At 42.2% G+C, this 18,074-nt stretch overlaps 1 protein-coding gene across 2 annotated transcripts in view; it reads left to right on the top strand.

The window, feature by feature from the left end:
* Positions 1 to 15,457, top strand: part of LOC114493818 (nuclear body protein SP140-like protein) — a 61,751-nt gene extending 46,294 nt beyond the window's left edge. The window contains exons 2-5 of one of the 2 annotated variants that reach the window (XM_036025010.1): positions 13,435 to 13,543; positions 13,847 to 13,924; positions 14,143 to 14,274; positions 15,018 to 15,457. In XM_036025010.1, coding sequence (XP_035880903.1) covers positions 13,496 to 13,543; positions 13,847 to 13,924; positions 14,143 to 14,274; positions 15,018 to 15,095 — 336 coding nt within the window. In that variant the 5' untranslated portion in view covers positions 13,435 to 13,495 and the 3' untranslated portion in view covers positions 15,096 to 15,457. Of the gene's footprint in view, positions 1 to 9,872; positions 10,359 to 13,434; positions 13,544 to 13,846; positions 13,925 to 14,142; positions 14,275 to 15,017 lie in introns of those variants that run through there. The other variant, XM_036025011.1, reaches the window with a different exon arrangement.
* Positions 15,458 to 18,074: the final 2,617 nt, after the last annotated feature.

Below are 18,074 nucleotides of genomic sequence, written 5' to 3'. Positions count from 1 at the left end.
GCTCTTAAAAATCTATTGAAAGTTTCTTTGGAATCTAATTGTGTGATCCATATTTATAAATGTTTTCTGTCCCTTTCAAAGTATGCACATTGGAACTATTTTGGTGATCTGGCTCCTCCCCATATACATTCTCTTCCTGAAGCAAACTTGGTTGTTTAAATCCCCTGGATGCACAGGAAATTAGGTTGTACGCATTCCATCCTGTCATATAGGGATGTATTACATGCCCCGAGTTGACTGTATATTTGACAATTCCTCCTTGTTCTGTTTTTTTACTGGAAATACTTTGAGGCTATTCATGACTGTTATTACTTAGGTGGATTTCTTCTTTTATAATTACAGAGTGTTCCTCTATATCATACTAAATACTTTTTACTTTAAAATCTTTACTCAGGGTGCTAATATTGTCACATCAACTTTTATGTTTTATGTTTTTTTACTGCCTTTTCTTTAAGTCCCCCTATGCAGTTTATGTTATGCCTCATAATGACACTCTGCCTCTTGCAACCTTCTCTGATAAATCTGGTCTTTTAACATGATTTTATTATTATTAGATTCCTGATATATGTGGACTTATGTATTCTATATTCTTGTTAACCATTTCTGTTGGGTGTTTTTATGGGGTTTTTTTCCCTCATCCTGATTGATTGAGAGAGAATTCCATATTCCACCATTTGTCTCTTCTGGTGTGGAAATTGGAGATAAAATTTCTGCAATCTCTCCAACTATGCACTAATCTCAAAAGATGTCAAGGATCTCAGCATGAATATTCTCAAACTACACTTTTAATCTCCATGATTGTTGTTTAATGTCTTGTTACTTCCTTTCAACTATAAATTTTGAAACTATTATCATTTTGCAGTCAATATTTCTGCAAAATAATTCTTCATCATTTTATACCCTTATCATTGTTTCTTTCCTTTGGTTTTACTTTGTGTCTAGTCGAATTAATACCTACTATTGTAGTGGCTGTCTATGTGCCAAACCTGCCAGTGTCGTATGTGCAAAGTTGCCTTTGATAGAATTTTAAATAGAAAGATGTCCTCAGTATGCCAATATGGTTACTGGTTGTCGTTCAGAATCTAGTGCATGGGTGATTATTTCTTTTTTGTAGTTTAAATGTCATTTTTTGCTTAATAGCTTCTTTTTTTGCCAAAATCTTATTTTCCAACTATCAAGTTGTGAAAATTTTAGGACCACTGAAAACTTGAAATATTGTACCATAGACATCAAAATACTTTCCCATCAATGCAAAATTAACACTCACTATTCTGGCTTTGTCACATTTCTGTCCATCTATCCATTTCCCTATCCATCCCTCAGGTTTGAAACATTTCCATCTGCAGGCACCAGTACATTTCTCTCCAATCCCTACAGCATGCAGAGTATTAACTAGACTGCAATATTTGTTTGCAGTGCTTTTCTTTGTCTCTTGACATAAAGTTTATCATTTATAATAAGATGCACAAATACGAAGAGCTATGATTAAAGTATTCTCTTGTAAAGTCCAATCTTTATGAAGATACAGAACATGACCATCACCCTGGAACATAAGGAGCTCTCCCCTGGGGAGAGGAGGGACAATGGACTATCCTAAAATATCTCAGGGGTGAGGTGATCTCTATTTTATATTGATCAGGTAACAACATTAACATTAGCTTGCAACACAGTTTCTTAATCACAATTCCTTGAAAAGATACCCTGAGGAACCTGGAAATGCCACAGAAAATTGCGTCCCAGTAAGCTCACCCCACATAGCTGAGTCTGGCAGTGTTCCCAGGAGGACACCACTCCACCAGCCACTCTGATTAATATCACCACCAAGGGGTGCTGAGTCCCAATCCATTCACTTGTTTCCTGCAGCTTTTACCAAGTCCCTTCTACCGCAAGTGCTTTAGGATCCCGTCATCACTCCTATGGTGCAAGTCACCATGTTTCTATGAGAGAGACAAGTGAACACAGTGCCCTCAAAGGGAAGTATTCACCGCTGTCGAGGTCTGTGAGGATGTGAATATATATCCACTGGGAGGTGCGGGGACAGGCATGATCTCCAGTCTGGGCCACTGGCCAGCTATAGGTCTTATGAGTTGTTGCTTCTGTTCATTGTTTCTAGTTTTTAGTGGGGCAAAGTCACTACCTAAGAACCATCTCTCCAATTTGCCTCTTATGTCTATGACACCATCCAGGTCACATTTGTTCTTTTCACAACCCTTCACCAAATGACTAAGAATCTATGTGGGGCACATTGCCCAGAGACATTCTGCATGGGATTTCAGATACTGGCACCAGCCCATTTCCTTGGATGCTCAGTGGCAGACTCAGCATCCCTGTGGTGAAAGGCCTGGACCAGGTGGTTTCATTCTCTAAGGAGGACTCAGGGAGCTCTGAATGACAGACATCATTAATGCCTCCTTACCTCCCCTACCTTCCTAGATGTTTCCTCCTCAGGTGCCTGGATCTTTGCTCTTCCTTCACTGTTACAAAACCTGTGTGTACTATTCCACTGGCTCCAGCTTTATTGTTCTTTCCATAATCTCCTGCTCTCACTCAGATTTTTCATCCATAAGGGTCACACATAAAATGGAAAAGGCATTTCCAAAAAAAAAAAAAAACACATGAAAGAAATTAAACCTGAATCATCTGGGCACTCCAAGGACTCCACCTTCCAGGCTGGTTGGGGAAAGTATGAGGCATGAATGCCAGCAAGGGTCAGAGCAGAATCTGGACTTTCCACAGTTGGTCTCTGTAACACCATTAATCCCCACATTCACTTTGGTCCTGAGCACAATGCAGGAAGAAGCTGATCCCTTTCTGCCTTCTTTGGGGGCAGCTGCCTTCAGGGACCAAAGAGCCCTCACAGAGAAGTGTGTGGACAAGACAAGACAAGGTCATCTCAGTCTATGGACTTAGATGATCAGAGCATTGGGTGTAGCTTTTGATAGATGACACACCATTGTCAGACTACAACTAGTCTAACCACCCATGCAATTTATAGATTGCCTAGAGATTCCTGAGCTCCCTTTCACACAGGAAGATGCAGGTACAGTCTGGGACTTTGTCCTCTAATGACCTAACTACAGGGAAATAGCACAGTTGCAGAGCTCCCTTCTACCAGGAACAGCAGTGTCACTGTCACATAAGACTCAGGGGGCTGACTGCATGGGAGCCTAAGACAGGTGTCCTGATGCCTGGTGTCTCTGCTAAAGCAGTTCTGAGTGTGGGGGGGTGGGTTGAGAGGTGAAATCAAGGCAAACGTTCTGTGGGTATGTATGAATAATGCCACTGAAAGAAAGGCTTGGAGACTCTGAAGATGTGTGGAATACAGTTTCCTTAGTATCCCTATGACTTGTAGAAACAGTAACTACATGGTAGGAACGTTCTCTGTGTGCAATTATGAAATGAGACAGATAAAAACCTTTTCTTTCAGGGTCAAGGACAGCAGCCAGATGCATCTGTGAATTTTCGTGCTGAAATACTTCCTGTGGCCTGTGGGGAGATGAGGGGGCTGTTAATTAAGAGAAAATTGGAACGAGGTAGGTTTCCAGGTTTACTTTAATTTGAAACCACTCTGTGAAGGAATCACATGAAATAATGGAATGACCCATGTGAATTTCCTGTCATTCAAGGAATTGAGTCCCCATTGTATCTTGAAAGAAAAAAGAAGGATCCCTAAGATGATATTTTTACACTGTAAGCAGTGCTGCGCATCAACTGCTCACCCTCATGTGCAAGTGCCCATGAGGATGCCCAAAGAACCAAAGAGAAGTGCAGGAGTGTCAGTCTCAGGGTTCAAAATACTGCATTTCCTACTTTGAATCAGATATAACAGGGAAGAGGCCCTCAGCCTCCAATGTTCACATCCTGTATCCCATCTGGGTAATCACCACCAGGACAGGGTGTTGGATGCAGTGAGGAGATCACAGAGTTTAGAGTCAGGAGACCTGATCCCAGCCTCAGCCCTGCTGAGAGTGACAGTGTGAAGACTGGGACCTTCCTGAGCCTGAAACTTTCCACCTAAGAAATGGATAATAATTACAAACATGCCTCCTGCTCTGACTTTGAAGAGTTCTTTTATATATGAATATAAGGTGTTTGTGATTTTAACATTATAAAGCTTAAAGCTTTTTGTCTATATGCTGAACTTCATATCAGATTACTAAGATTTTATCTATTATTTTTACAGAGAAGGGAAGGGAAGGAGAAAGAGAGAGAGAGAGAAACTTCAATGTGTGGTTGCCTCTTATGTGTCCCCTACTGGGAACCTGGCCTGGAATCCAGGCATGTGCCCTGACTGAGAATAGAACCAACACCCTTTGGTTCACAGGCCCGTGCTCAAGCCACTGAGCTACACCAGCCAGGGCTCAGATTATTTTAATATGGCTATGAGAACACTAATATGAATAAATGTTTTATCATAATTAATTTTAAACAACCTCCCAGAGACTATAACTCACATATGTATAATTCACCATTTAGAGTGTAGATTTCACTGATTTTTTTTATTTTGTTCATTCACAAGATTATAAACCCATCATCACAATCTAATTTTAGAACATTTTGTCCCCACTGAAGGAAACCCTATGCCTCTCAGCTGTCAGTGGCCATTCCCACCCAGGCTCATTGCCCACCCTAAGCAATGATTAATCTAGTGTTCTGACCTGTAAATTTGAGATAAGCATTTTATCTCAATTAACTCACATAACATCTGCCTTTCTGTCACTGGTTCCTTCACTTAGCATGAAGTTTTCAAGGTTCACATGTACAGTGGCATGTTTTATAAGTCATTCTCTTTATTGTCATCTGTGAGCCATAATATGGATATGCAATATTGTGTTTAGCCTTCAGTTAGGGTTTTCTCATTCTTTAGCTATCATGAATAATACCATTTTCTGTAAAGTTTTTTTGTGAATATATTTTTAAGATGATTTTTAGTATATGCCGTGGAGTAGAATTGAGGATTACCTGGTAATTCTATGTTTATCTTATTGAGAAAAAGACAAACTATTTTTCAAAGTATTGCACCAGTTTAATTCTCATCAGCAAAATCTGAGGGTTTCAATGTCTCTGCATTCTCACCAACACTTACAATTGTCAGTCTTTTTTGTAGTGGCCACCCTAGTGCTTAGACTGTAGAATTTGATTGTGGTTTAATTTCCTTTTATCTAATGATAATGTTGTTAAGTATATGACAATCTTTTACATATCAGTTAAATTTTCTACTGATTAATATTTTGCAATTATTTTAGTATCAGCTACCCATGATTTCAAGGATGGAAAAATATCTGCTCAATGAGAGTAAACTCAGAGAAAACTGTTGTAACACAGGATATGGATGTTGCCTTAGTGCCATTGTGAGCTGCAGGGCCCCCACTTGAGATTTTAATTCAAAGCAGCAAATCTCCTTGGAGGGAACTTAGAAGCTAGGATTCTAGGTTCTGAAGTATGGAAGGGGAGGCCAGATGCTCCTGCTATTGATCTTGATCCCAGATGGGTGACATCAGATCCAAAGTGGTGGGAGGCCAACCTCTGAGCTCTGAGGACAAAGAGGGGTCGGGATCAACATACCCTGGTCTTACAGGAGCCACAAGGAAGTGCATAAGAACTGAAGATGGAAACTGGTTCACCCCCAGGGAATTTGAAGTCAGAGGAGGCTACCAATCATGTAACTGGAAGACCAGCCTGACCTGCGGTGGAAAAAACCCTAAAAAAGCTGATAAAGGTATTTCAGTAACAGGGGCAGAAGGTATGACTTCCTTTGCTGTCATCAAAGATGAGGTCAGTATTCAATACCCAGTATGTGCTGAGTTGTGGCTGGAGCCTTGAGGCCAAGACTTTATCCTTTTCACAAGAAGAGGTGCCCCACACTCACACCTCAGTACAAGAGAACCCATCCATTTGTCAAAGGGGCTCTGTCAGGGTGACTGCAGGGACTTGGAGGAAGGAGAGGTCATTCTGACCCAGGTGCTTACAGACAACTTTTGGCACTAAAAGAAAGAAGACTGTGTATAGTCACACAACTGGGCAGAACACACTCCAGAGAAAGAGCAGTATAAAACCAGAACCACAGTTACCGTGACTCCATGAGTTGAGGTAGATGGATTGTGTGTGATACAGCATAATCCATCAATTGGAGTTGTTTGCAGAGGGATTTAACGTCAGGTTAAAGAGTGCAAACTGGTAACATAGACAGTGCAGAACCACAGAGTCTCCTGAGCTATGAAATGACATATTTAAAACAGTATTTCAGACAATGCGGGAACTTGAACTGAATTCACTGTCTTTCAGCCCAAGAAACGTATAGTCAACCTTCAAGGCTCAGCTCCCATGTCACTCCTGTCTGAATGTTCCCTGACTGACCATCCCTGGTCACTCCTTCCCTGGGTCCCCTGAACTCTCAAGTGAGGCCCTTCTCACACTGTCTTATTCTTATCCTTCCACCCATTCCCTTTGTTTCTCTAGAACCCCATAGGGTTTGTCCTTTATGTGCCCAACATTGTCCAGAGGGTGTGACACCCTGTAGGTGTGGGGCACGTGCATTCAGTTAAATAGCCCTGGTGTGAGCAGGCAGGTGTGAGTGGCACTGGTGGGAATGGAGAGGGGGTGAGAAGTGCCTAAGAGATTGTGAAGGAAAACCTCTGAAAAGTTATTTTAAAATGCACAAAAGAAAGGAAAGAATTTCCAAAGATGTATTTCTGGGTTCTGTGGATGGATCTAGAAGAACAGGTGAGGAGAGGGAGATGGCCCCTCAGTTAGACACCTGGGCTTTGAGATGACAGTTGGACATTTGTGCAGAAATATTTATAAGGAGGTGGGAATGCCAGACTCACAAAACTTAAACACAGGCTAAGCATCAACTTGGATCTTTTTTCTTTCAGGATAAACATATCCGTCCACCTCCCATTACACGTGAAAGCAAGACAATCGGTGATTATTACTTTATATTAGTTCTTATTCATAACTGATTTTATATGTACTCCATCATTTGTAATGGTTTCTCAGTTGTATAATAACTTTGTTTCTTTTTCTCCTCTCCTGTATCTTTATTTATGTACTGTGCATGTATGTATGTAATGTATGTATGTATGTATGTATGTATGTATTTTGCATGCCTTCAGAGTTGCTCCATTGAACATTAGGTTGTATGCAAGGTTATCTTGAATTGTAAACCATTTCAGATGGGGATGATAAGGAGCCATCAAAACAGATCTCTTAGCTGAGTGTTACCTATAAATGCAGCTGCTGTAAAGTTGTTAAAGTTGTAAAAGCAAACATGATTATGGAATACATGAAAACCTTCCTTAATAAGGTCATAGGGTTATCTTCGACTCAATCCCAGATTTTTCTGATAAAGGTTACTATTTTCTAACTTTAATGAAATTTAATTAAAAAAAAGTTTGCTCCCCATCATCCAGATGAACCTGTCTAGTGGATCATCTATCTTGGGACATATATGAAACCATATACTACTTCATGAGATAGGAAGCTAAGAGCGTATTTCTTCTCTAATTACTTGTGTACTCTTTCCTCCTTCAATAAAACATACACACAAACAAAATTCCTTCTGAAGCAGAAAATACTGGCAAATTTTTCATGAGGATGGTGCTGTTGGAGAGGGACCCTTGGGAGATAGATGTAGCTTAAGTGAGGGACAGACCTGGAAAATTGTTTACTTTGATGCCCTCCTTATAGCTCCACCTCGGGGTCTGTGCAAACTGATTTCTCCTGTGGATGAAGGCTATGGAGGCAACAAACACATATGTAATATGAATGCAGATCCAGGACAAAGTGGTAGTTTTTACAACATTGGGGATGAATGAGAACTTGAGAAGTGGGGGAAGGTGCCATTCTCTACACTACAGGTAGAAATGGCCTACCCAGGTACATTCACAGAATTCTACATTAGTTTACACAGAGCTGGCCACTGGGACTTCATCTAGCACTGGGAATGTGGGACCCAGGCCTTTACACTACCTGATGTTCTGGGTCTTTTAAACACTCAGACATTGGAACATTTCACCCACTGGGTTTAGTAAAGAGAAATTACTATCGGACCTAGTCAGTGACTGCTGTAAAGTTTCTATCATTCTCCATGTGCCTAGAGTTACCTTATCTGGATTACCTGAAGGAGCTAGCAACTTCCTACCCATAGGTTCTATCATTATATGTGGGTGCAACACTTTGTACCAACCAGGTTCAATTTTCCATATATTTTGTGTCTTTTCATCAAGAACCAAAGTGACTCAGGTTGGCAGATCTCAGGATGTATTACTTCCTTGGTGGATCCTCTGTATCTCCCACAACTTCTCTTGTTGATGGAGCCCCTGGTTCCTGGAAACTTCAGTGTCAATTTTGGCACCACACAACAGCTTCCTGTCATCAGATGAGGTCCACTCATACTTTCTGGTGACAGCTTCTGACTGTTGTCATGTAATCTGAAATAATCAGCCAGACCAACCATTTATTATATGCTAACATTTGCTAAAAAGATAGATGTTCTCTTTTCCTAAGTGAAACCATACTCATTTATTTACTCATTCAACATACAGCTACTCAGTGCATAGAAATACCCAATGACCATAAATAATATTGAAATCATATCCCTGAGCTCAAGGATTGTTTCAAATTCAATTATCCACCATGTAAAAATAACTATTGGAGATCAGGGACACTAGAGTACTCAAGAGACAGGCTGTGACATGACCATTTCTCAGGTCACTTTCCAGTGGATCACACTAGTCTGTGACCTCTCTGCCCTGGGTGGAGATAAAAGCTGAGGCTGCCTGAAGGGAAGGAGGCCAAGTCATTCCACTGAAGGTACAAAAGCACTGCAAGTGTAGTGTGCAGAGCTCAGTTTCCTGTGAAAGGCCAGCCAGGTGCCATCTGGGGATTTGGATGAAGGGAGAGGGGTGTGACCTTCTGGAAGAAGAATTGGAGTATAGAGGACCTAGGATTCATTTTATCATTAGGGTGGTGTCCTAGAAGAATTGAAGGAGCTGCTGGACTTCTCTGGGACATGTGCATGGTTCCCAGGACACTGATAAGAGATGGCAATCCAGTGGGTTCTGTGATACTGCCACTAACCAAGAGGCTGTCAGGAGGAGAAGGCAAGTGTTCCAGGAAGAGTACTCTCACTCCTGTTAATAACAAAGTTTTCCAGGATAGATATTACAGGCCAATTCAACAATGCCTTATAAGATTCCCATGCATTAATAACCACACTGGCTCAGGCTAAAGGTCAATTTAGGCTGTACTGGAATCACCTGAGGACTTTTGGAAAATAACACTGCTTTAATCCCACTCTACACAAAAGTTTGATTTCACCGTTCTACATTATCACCTGGACACTAGAATTGTTAAACAGTCTCCAGATGATTTTCATACACAAGTTACTCATTCTACAATTTAGGGAGAATGCCAATGCCTAAGCCCTACCAAATCAATTGATCAGAATCTCTGCCACTGGGACCAGGAAATTATTATTTCATATACTTTCCTCAGACAGTTCAAATGTATGGCTGGGCTAACAAAGAGTGAGCCAAAGAAATAAGAGCTGCTCTTGATTAAAATGTATGAGTGCAAGATTTTTAGGCACTTTTTACATTTATTATTTCCTTGTTCTTCTGAGAAGAGGGTTGCCACTTTCTGGAGAGGATTATGGTAATTTGAGAGTCCCTGCAGTGAGGAGAAGGAAATTATCCCATGGCTTCCATGGTGGAGCAGTCTCAGCCCCCACTGCACATGTGATTCAGGATTCGTCCAGAACACTGAATGGCAGCTCTTGGCAAGATGTCATTGGCACTTGCACTTTCTCCTATACGGATATAAAACAAATGACCAGACTCTTGATTCTGGGAAATCTTTTCACCCAAAATTCCAAAACATGATTCAAAATAATTCTTACTGACTTTTCATCCTTTATTATTTTGTACATTCAGAAAAATAACATAGCTATGTTCCAAATTACTCTGCCTAATTATTTAAGGACATTTCTGATCTTTCTGTGTTGTTATTAGAGATATAATACAGATTTGAGAAACGGACCCCTCTTTTATATATTAAGCTTGAACCATCCTTTAGGGTCTCAGCTTCCCTGTTTGCAGTGGACCCTACAGGGACAATGAATTTAACATCAACAAAAAAGCTTATATTTTACTGTGAGAAGAAATGGGGATAGATTGGATTTGGGACACAAGCAAGAATATGGACTCAGAATGGATTCTAAGGTTTGTGCTTGAAGGTGTATGTTTTATGAGATGGAAGCACCAGGATAGAACACGTAGTGGGTTGGGGAAAGAGAATACATTATGTTTTGACTGGATAAGTTTGGGATGTGATTTAGGGCCCAGGAGGAGATGCTGGTGAGCACAAGGATGTACACAAAGGCAGGAGGCAGGGTGGACATAGGGACACTAGGGACACAGTGATGTAACTGTGGCTTTGAGAGTGATTTAACCATCTGGGCCCAACCAAATGTCCAAAAATAGTAACCTGGAGTATCCTTTCTAAATGTTGGAGGAGAAAGACTGAAGGTAACATCATGCATCAGTGAGTCAAGGGAGTAACCCCAGGAGAAAGACAGCACAGACCATAAGTGTTTGGAGAAAGCAGAAGGGTCTCAATAGAGAAAGGTGGACGCTGTCATTCCTGCCTCCTGCTCTTCAACAGCCCACTTCCCTCCTACCCAGCACTCACGAATGGGAGGGCAGGTCCCCAACCTCCTTTGTGTCACCTCAGATGGGCACTGGAGGGGAAGAATTTCTCCCACAGTCCATGGGATAGACAGGATGTTTCTCTCTGGGAGAGAAGAACCTTCAAGCAGTTCTCAAACTTCTTGATTCTCTCAGAAGGCAAAACCAGGAAAGCAACCACGAGCTCATACAGTTCCTAAAAGTTCATCCTTCATCTATAAATGCTGGTTTTCATTTTTTAAGTGGGTTTTGCTTTAATCGCCCCCTTCTTCACCCTTCTTTAGGGGGGATGGCAAGTAATAACATCTGTCACAGCACAGTTGGATGGACAGGTGTTATTAGTCATACCTACTCCCACACTGTGAAAGGAGGTCAATGCCAGACATGCAGGCCTTACCGAGATCACAACCAGGAACCAAGTGGACAATGAGGGGCTGCAAAGTGTGGGGTGGCCGCCTGGTTTCCATGGGAGGTTGTGGCTGGCTTGTGTCAAAGATTGCCTGGCTCACAGGGAACTGAAACCTGGTATTCCACAATGGGCAGGATCAGTGCTGGTCCCTTGACAAGGGAATTATTTATTAATAATAATGCACAGCTAAATTACTTAGATGTAGGACCTTATCCAGGGAAATAGAGTGGGGAGAGGAATGTGCAGATAGGCTGTCTGAGGCCATCTCAGTCTTAGCAGATGTCACAGCAGCACCTGACTTTGAGCTTTAATATTATTTCTCACACTATTTCCTTCATTAACAAAAAGCTCAGTCACAGGCCAGTTCATTCTCACAGATACACACACTTGGATAGAATACAGTGTATCTTCATATCTGCTGTGCAAATTTATTAGGTTTTAATGAATAACGGTCAAATTTTGGATGAAAATATTATCAAATTTTATCTTCTCCAAGTGAAATTGAATCTGGTCAAAAGACACATATTGAGACTGGTAAGAAATCCAGTTTCAGTTGATTGTACATGGTTTAGGAGAGAGCTCCCCACTCTGTTTACAGCACAAAGCACTTGCCCCACTCTTTGGACACTCAGAGATGGAGGCTCCATATCATACATGCCACGGTGAGTCACAGGGCATCTTCCTCAGCCTTCCAGAATCAAAGAACTCCATCTTCCCTGGCAAGACATGGTCATTTGGGTCCATGATCTTTCCAACCCAAAGGCAATGTCACAGGGCCAGAGGCCCTCCAGGCCCAGAATCCATAGTGCAGAAACCCCTATCAGGCCCTTCAACTCAGGGGGAGCCTACAGCCAAGAAAACGGGACATTTATTCCACCTTATTGATATCCCAGCATACCACTTTTCCATGATTCAGTTCAGGCATTGTGTGTAGGTATAAGTATTTATCACTTTGTTTCAGAAACTTGATTTTTCTACAAGGTAATAAGATGATTCAGATTTCCATGAAATCATCCTCTTGTTTTGTTGCTTGTCTTTCTGAGTTAGGTTCTCTGGTTTCTTGTTTTGTTTTGTTTTGTTTAATTATTTTATTGTTGTTCAATTACAGTTGTCTGCATTTTCCCCCCACCCACCAAACCCACTTCTGTCCTTTGCTTCCACCCTCCCCCTTGGTTTTGTTCATGTGTCCTTTATACTAGTGCTTGAAAACCCTTCCCCCCACTGTCTCCTCCCCTGTCCCCCCTGGCTATGTTCTTAATTTCAATGTCTCTGGTTATATTTTATTTGCTGTTTTCTTTTGTTTTGGATCTCTGGTTTCATTGGAAAAAAACTTCTCCAGTCTGGTCACACAGGCCCCTCCTTCTGAACTTCACAGCAGACCAAGACTTCCTCTTCTGACACCTCCACTCCATGCTGCCCCTTCACAGCTCACAGAAACACATAAGAGTCCCTGCAGGCTCACACAAAGACCATGAGTCCTACATTCCCACGGTGCTTGTCATCAGGGGCCCATGAGAATGTGGACCTTATTTCACCTTCTAGGAGGAAAACTCAGACAAATGCACGATCTGCCAGGATGGAGGAAGGGTCTTCCCCTGTGAAAATTGTCAGAGCTTCTTTCATGGGGACTGTCACCTCCCACCTGTGGACACAAAGAGGTTTGTCAGATGCAGCCCCCTGTCTCCTTTTAGAGACCAATCCTCCCAACAAGCACAATACCCCTGCAAGGTTCCTCCTTGTTTCCTGATGGAGACAGAGTGGGGCTGGAGGTACAGGATCCAGCAGTATGATCCTGGGAGCTGTTGAAAGGAGCTAGCAACAAGAGGGTATTGTTCTCTTCTCTCCTTGGGGATCAGGGACTAGAGACTGGGTCCTTTGCCAATACACTGCTAATGTCCTTCCAGAACTTTCCCAGCACAGACACCTTTTCATGGGAGTGGTAGTGCCAATTGTCTGTATTCTGGGCTTATTCAGAAAAGGATGAAAACATGCCTGGTTTCCTCATTTCACTACATTCCAACTGGATGATGAAAGCCTAAGGTCCCCATGGGTTAAGGTCCAGTTTCTGGTGCTCAGGTTGATGGTCAGGGCTCCCTGTGCTCCCAGTAGCTCAGACAGGGAGAGGAGAGCCCACTACCCACACTGACTCAGCCTTCCACCCACTCACCCTCTGTGGTTACCCTCTATGAGTATCACATGAGAATTCTGGGGACCCCTGAAGATGTCCCCTTCACCCACAGTCTGCGCCTACTGGCCGTTCCTTAAAGACAACAGTGGGTGTAGTGATGGTGGTGCTTTCTGGGCTTTCTCTTTTCTCACTTATATCCAACATCTTAGGAATGGTTGGAATTGTACCTTCTGCACAGTAGAAAACTTTTCACCAAGTCTGCAGCTTTATATGGAATCTGAGGTCCTGGTGAAGCAGATGGATCCTGGGAGGAAGTTGGTGAGTTGAATGTGACCCCAAGCCTTTTCTGTTCTGCTCACATGTAAGAAATCAATCAGTCACAGGATGAGGGGGAGGGTGTCAGACGATGCCTCCTCTTCTGAATGTGTCTCAACCACAATGAAAACTCACCAGAAACTATATGCAGGAAAAAAAAATACAGTCATTACCTGTTAGTGTCCAAGAGCAATACCAGTGTGGGGATAATTCCAGAAGATTGATGTGGGCTTGTGTCTCTCATGGCATACCTTTGAGCTCATTCTCTCCAAGCTGTTTTTCATTCACTGCTGCCTTCTTTTGCAGAAATGTGAGTTCCTCCTCTTAAAGGTCTATCACCATTTAGAGAGCAACATTTTCCCAAATATTCCACATGGAATTTATGTGAGTAACAACAAAAAAACATCAATGCCAACCACCATGATATTTCCTGACCTTGACATGGGCATTTGTGGGATTTATGCTCTGAAGCCACTGGGAGGGAGTGCATGAGCTACTTTATTGTCACCTTGGATTTCTGCTGGATTTGATGGGAATCCACAGAACACATTGAACTCTGTCAAAACTCTCCATTTGATTGCTATTGATATATTTTTCACCAGGTTACAAAGGCTTCTCAATACCTAGGGAAACTTAGGAAGTTGGATATAATCAAGAAGAAACTAATCAAGGACAATTACTGCAAAGTGCAAGATTTTATGGAGGCCATGAACAAATTTTTTCATGACCCCAGGGTAAGTGGCTCCCATGCATTCATTGCATTTTCTTTCCATGAGCTTCTCTGCTCTCATTTCCTGTTGCTGGGGATTTTTTAGAGTTTCCCTCAGATTTTATGATAAGCCAGTATGAGCAACAGTTCAGAAAGTGAGTTGGACTTTATATAAGGATTTCAGCTCACCAAGTAGAGGAACTATGAGTGAGAAGGTGTGTCTGCATCCAGAACCCCTTGAGAGCTTCAGTAAAGGCAACAGGTGCCCATTGAGAACAATCATGTCGTTCTTCCTCCACACCTACAAAGGAGACTGTATCCTGAAGTCACATTATTCCTCTTACCTCTCCCCATTTATACTTAATGAGACCTCTCAGGGGTCCCAAAATTCAGAGTCTTTTGCAAGTGATTCCCCATATAGTTAACAGGGGTGACTAAAGGGGAATAGAAGTGTCAACATGAAAGGAAGACCACTGATTGTACTTAGACATCTGTGATGTTTGATTGTTTCTAAGATCTTAGGTTACTTTTCTAACTCTCACTGAAAGAGACAACCCAAACATAAGGAGTAAGAGTCCTCAAGAATGGTAATGATTTCCCATTTCTGTCTAGTCATCAAGAAGTAATCATGCTGTTAGGAAACAAGTTACTCTTAGCTGTGTGTGTTTTTAAACTTAACCTGGTTAAGAGTTCTGATCATTGTCAATTGCAAGATGTCTAATGACAATGTAAATGAGTATCATTATTTTTCTCTGCTTTTTCTTGTAGCGTGAGAAATTACACTTAAACCAGAGAGAATTTATGGAGAATTCCAAAAAGGTCTTCGCTATTCAGGAAACAAATTAGAACAGTGCACTGGTGCAGTGCATGCTGTTGGCACCCTGAAACATCATGCTGCTTTCTGGCACATTTCTTATCCCCCTGCTGCTATGAGGTTGGCTGCTGATGCCACCTCTCCACAATGTATTGCTTTGGGCCAAATGGAGCCAGATTCACCTGAATGTTATATCTCTGTGGCCTAGGGTGTGGTTCCCACCCCAAGGTTGAAACAACTATGTTCAGTGACTCCATGTCCCCCAGGGACTGAAGCTACAACCATTGTCCAGCTATGACTACATCCTTGCTTAGCTTTCTCCTCCATGGTATCCTGCATCCCTTATACTCCTCCTCCTGAGAGAATCCTCACAATAAATCATGTATTCAAGACACTTTATCTCAGGCTTTTCTTTTTGAAGCCCACCTTAAAATAATGGTTTTAGCAAGCCAACCCTTAGGCATAGAGTACTGAGTTGGGACACTGTCTAGCTGGAAGGTTCCAGGCAGAATATAGATAGTACCTGGGGTGCTCAAGCAGTGTGGTTCCAAAAACATTCACCTTCAGAAACTGAATGTAATATAGGCGAAGATGTATACTACCAGATACAATTGTCTAACCTTCACAAAGGGAGAAATAGTAACCATAAGAACTGTATAATTTGGTGGCTTTTTCTAAACACCACTAATGTCTTAAATATTGAGTACATGACAGGCCTAAATATATTGATCATTACCTACAGCTAGAAAGCAGGCCCTAAGGAAGGCCTAGTATAGCCCCTAAGTTTAAGAATGAGAGAACTTCAGTGAAGACTGAATTCTAAGCTCAGTGTGGCCTCTTGAGTCAAAGTCAAGGCCCTGATAAAGAAATCATGAAGCCCTGAAATTCAGAATGAGGCTTTCTAGGTAGATGCACCTGAACTCTGAACTATAGATCCCTCTTATCCCACAGACTTGCAAAATGGTCCCTTGTCCCTGTTGGTGGAGACCTCTGTCTTACCTCCCATTTAAGACTATACACTGTTCTCTCAGCATAACAAAACTAGGAATATAAGAGATAACACTCCTAGCTGAACAATTCAGCAGAGCTGCAGGACTAGAAGATTTGTGTGGGACTGGATCCTGGAAAAGCAATGTTACAAGGTACCACTGATGGGCAGTGGAGGCTACTGATACAGGTATACTGTCCTGGGTCACAGAGATTAATTAGCCTGGCAAGTTTCAAAGGCAATGATTCTTGGTGATTCTTAGTGGCTTGCTATAAAGCACAGTGCACACTAGATAGAGTGAAAGAAGAAATACTAGATTTGCCCGGGCCAGCAAAATGGAGTTCGGGCACTCAAAACTCTTAGGAAGATGGCACGGCTCTACTCTCTGCAACTGGAAAACCCATCCTTCAGGTGACCATGTTCTCAGGAGGCCTCAGATACACCACCTTAATGAGCATAAGAAATGCAGTCTTAAGAGGGCACCTGCATCCTTAAGATGCTCAGGTGGGACTGTCCTCTGTAGGCTCTAATAATGTAGGAATCATGTACAGTGCTGGATTCCTTCATAGCAAAGGAAATGATAGGATTCCAGAGTAATTTAAGCTATGTGGCAGCACTAGTTTATCAGAGAAAGATGAGTAATCTCCATAATGAGCAGCAAGCTTAGAATGACAACCAGGGACCCTGACCCATAGATGTCTAAGGAAATAGCTCATAGAAGATGGTGTTCTCACAGGCAGAACAGAGCAGCCAACAGGATATTGCTTCACATATCTCACCAAAAGATATTTTTTAAAGATTTTTATTTATTTATTTTTTAGAGAGGGAAGGGAGGGGGGGAGAGAGAGAGAGAGAGAGAAACATCAATGTGTGGTTGCTGGGGGTCATGGCCTACAACCCAGGCATGTACCCTGACTGGGAATCGAACCTGTGACACTTTGGTTCGCAGCCCGTGCACAATCCACTGAGCTACACCAGCCAGGGCCCAAAAGATATTTTTAAAAGAAGATCAGATGGTTCAGGTGCTACCTGAAAGAAAAGACAACATTCCTTGCCTCCTTTCCAGACCTCGGCCAATCCTTGCTCCAGAAGCTATTGTTGGAAATGAAGACAGTTTTTATCAGAAAGGAGGGTGCAAATGTACACAGTAGTAATTCCCTAAGTTCTTCACCAAAGGGGCCTATGGTCATTCATTCAAGCAACCATATTCAAAACAAAGAAAACATATAGAAATTTTAAGGGTTATTAATACAATATCTCAGTCCACATTTGGGGACCCAAAGCACCGCCTGTTAGAGTACACTTATGGAGGTAAGGTAATGACCACCTAACACTGAGTCCACTCAATCCATGTAGCCATCCAGCAGTCATTTCCCAAGTTCCCAAAGGTATATTCAGGATGCACATAGCAGTTGGCCAAACTGGTTTTCTATCCTACCATTCCTTAACCTAGGAAATAACAATGACTGTCCTAGGGACAGCCAGATGGAAGGCTCTGAAACTGAAGTTTTCTTTAGTGAAAATAGTAAGTTGAAACCAATGTCATAATTCTGGTGGCGAGGGGAATGACAGAGGTTGGTACCTCCTGCAAAGATTTAAAGTTGAAGGGATATCATCCTTATTACATCTCCATGTGATTCAGCAGTCTGGCTTAGGCACAAGCCAGGTGATTTCTGGCTACTAGATGACTGAGAGAAACTCAAGCAAGACTTTTGGCCAAGATGAAGGTGTAGATACACACACTGTACCTCCTTGCACAACCAAAAGAAGGACAACAATAATTTAAAAACAAAAACAACCAGAACTGACAGAAAATCAAATTGTATGGAAGTCCAACAACCAAGGAGTTAAAGAAGACATATTCATCCAGAACCAGTAGGAGGGGCAGAGTTCAGTAGCCTGGCAGAGAGGACTGGCAGCAAGGCAGTGGCTGGCAGACTGGGGCATGCAAGGTGGCAGCTGGCGGATCCAGTGAGGCAGCAGATTGTGGAGCAGGGTGGGCGAGGCTGCATTTGACCAGCAT

Source organism: Phyllostomus discolor, chromosome 4 (genome assembly GCF_004126475.2).
Source record: "Phyllostomus discolor isolate MPI-MPIP mPhyDis1 chromosome 4, mPhyDis1.pri.v3, whole genome shotgun sequence".
Lineage (NCBI taxonomy): Eukaryota > Metazoa > Chordata > Mammalia > Chiroptera > Phyllostomidae > Phyllostomus > Phyllostomus discolor.
This window is presented reverse-complemented; position numbering and strand designations above follow the sequence as displayed.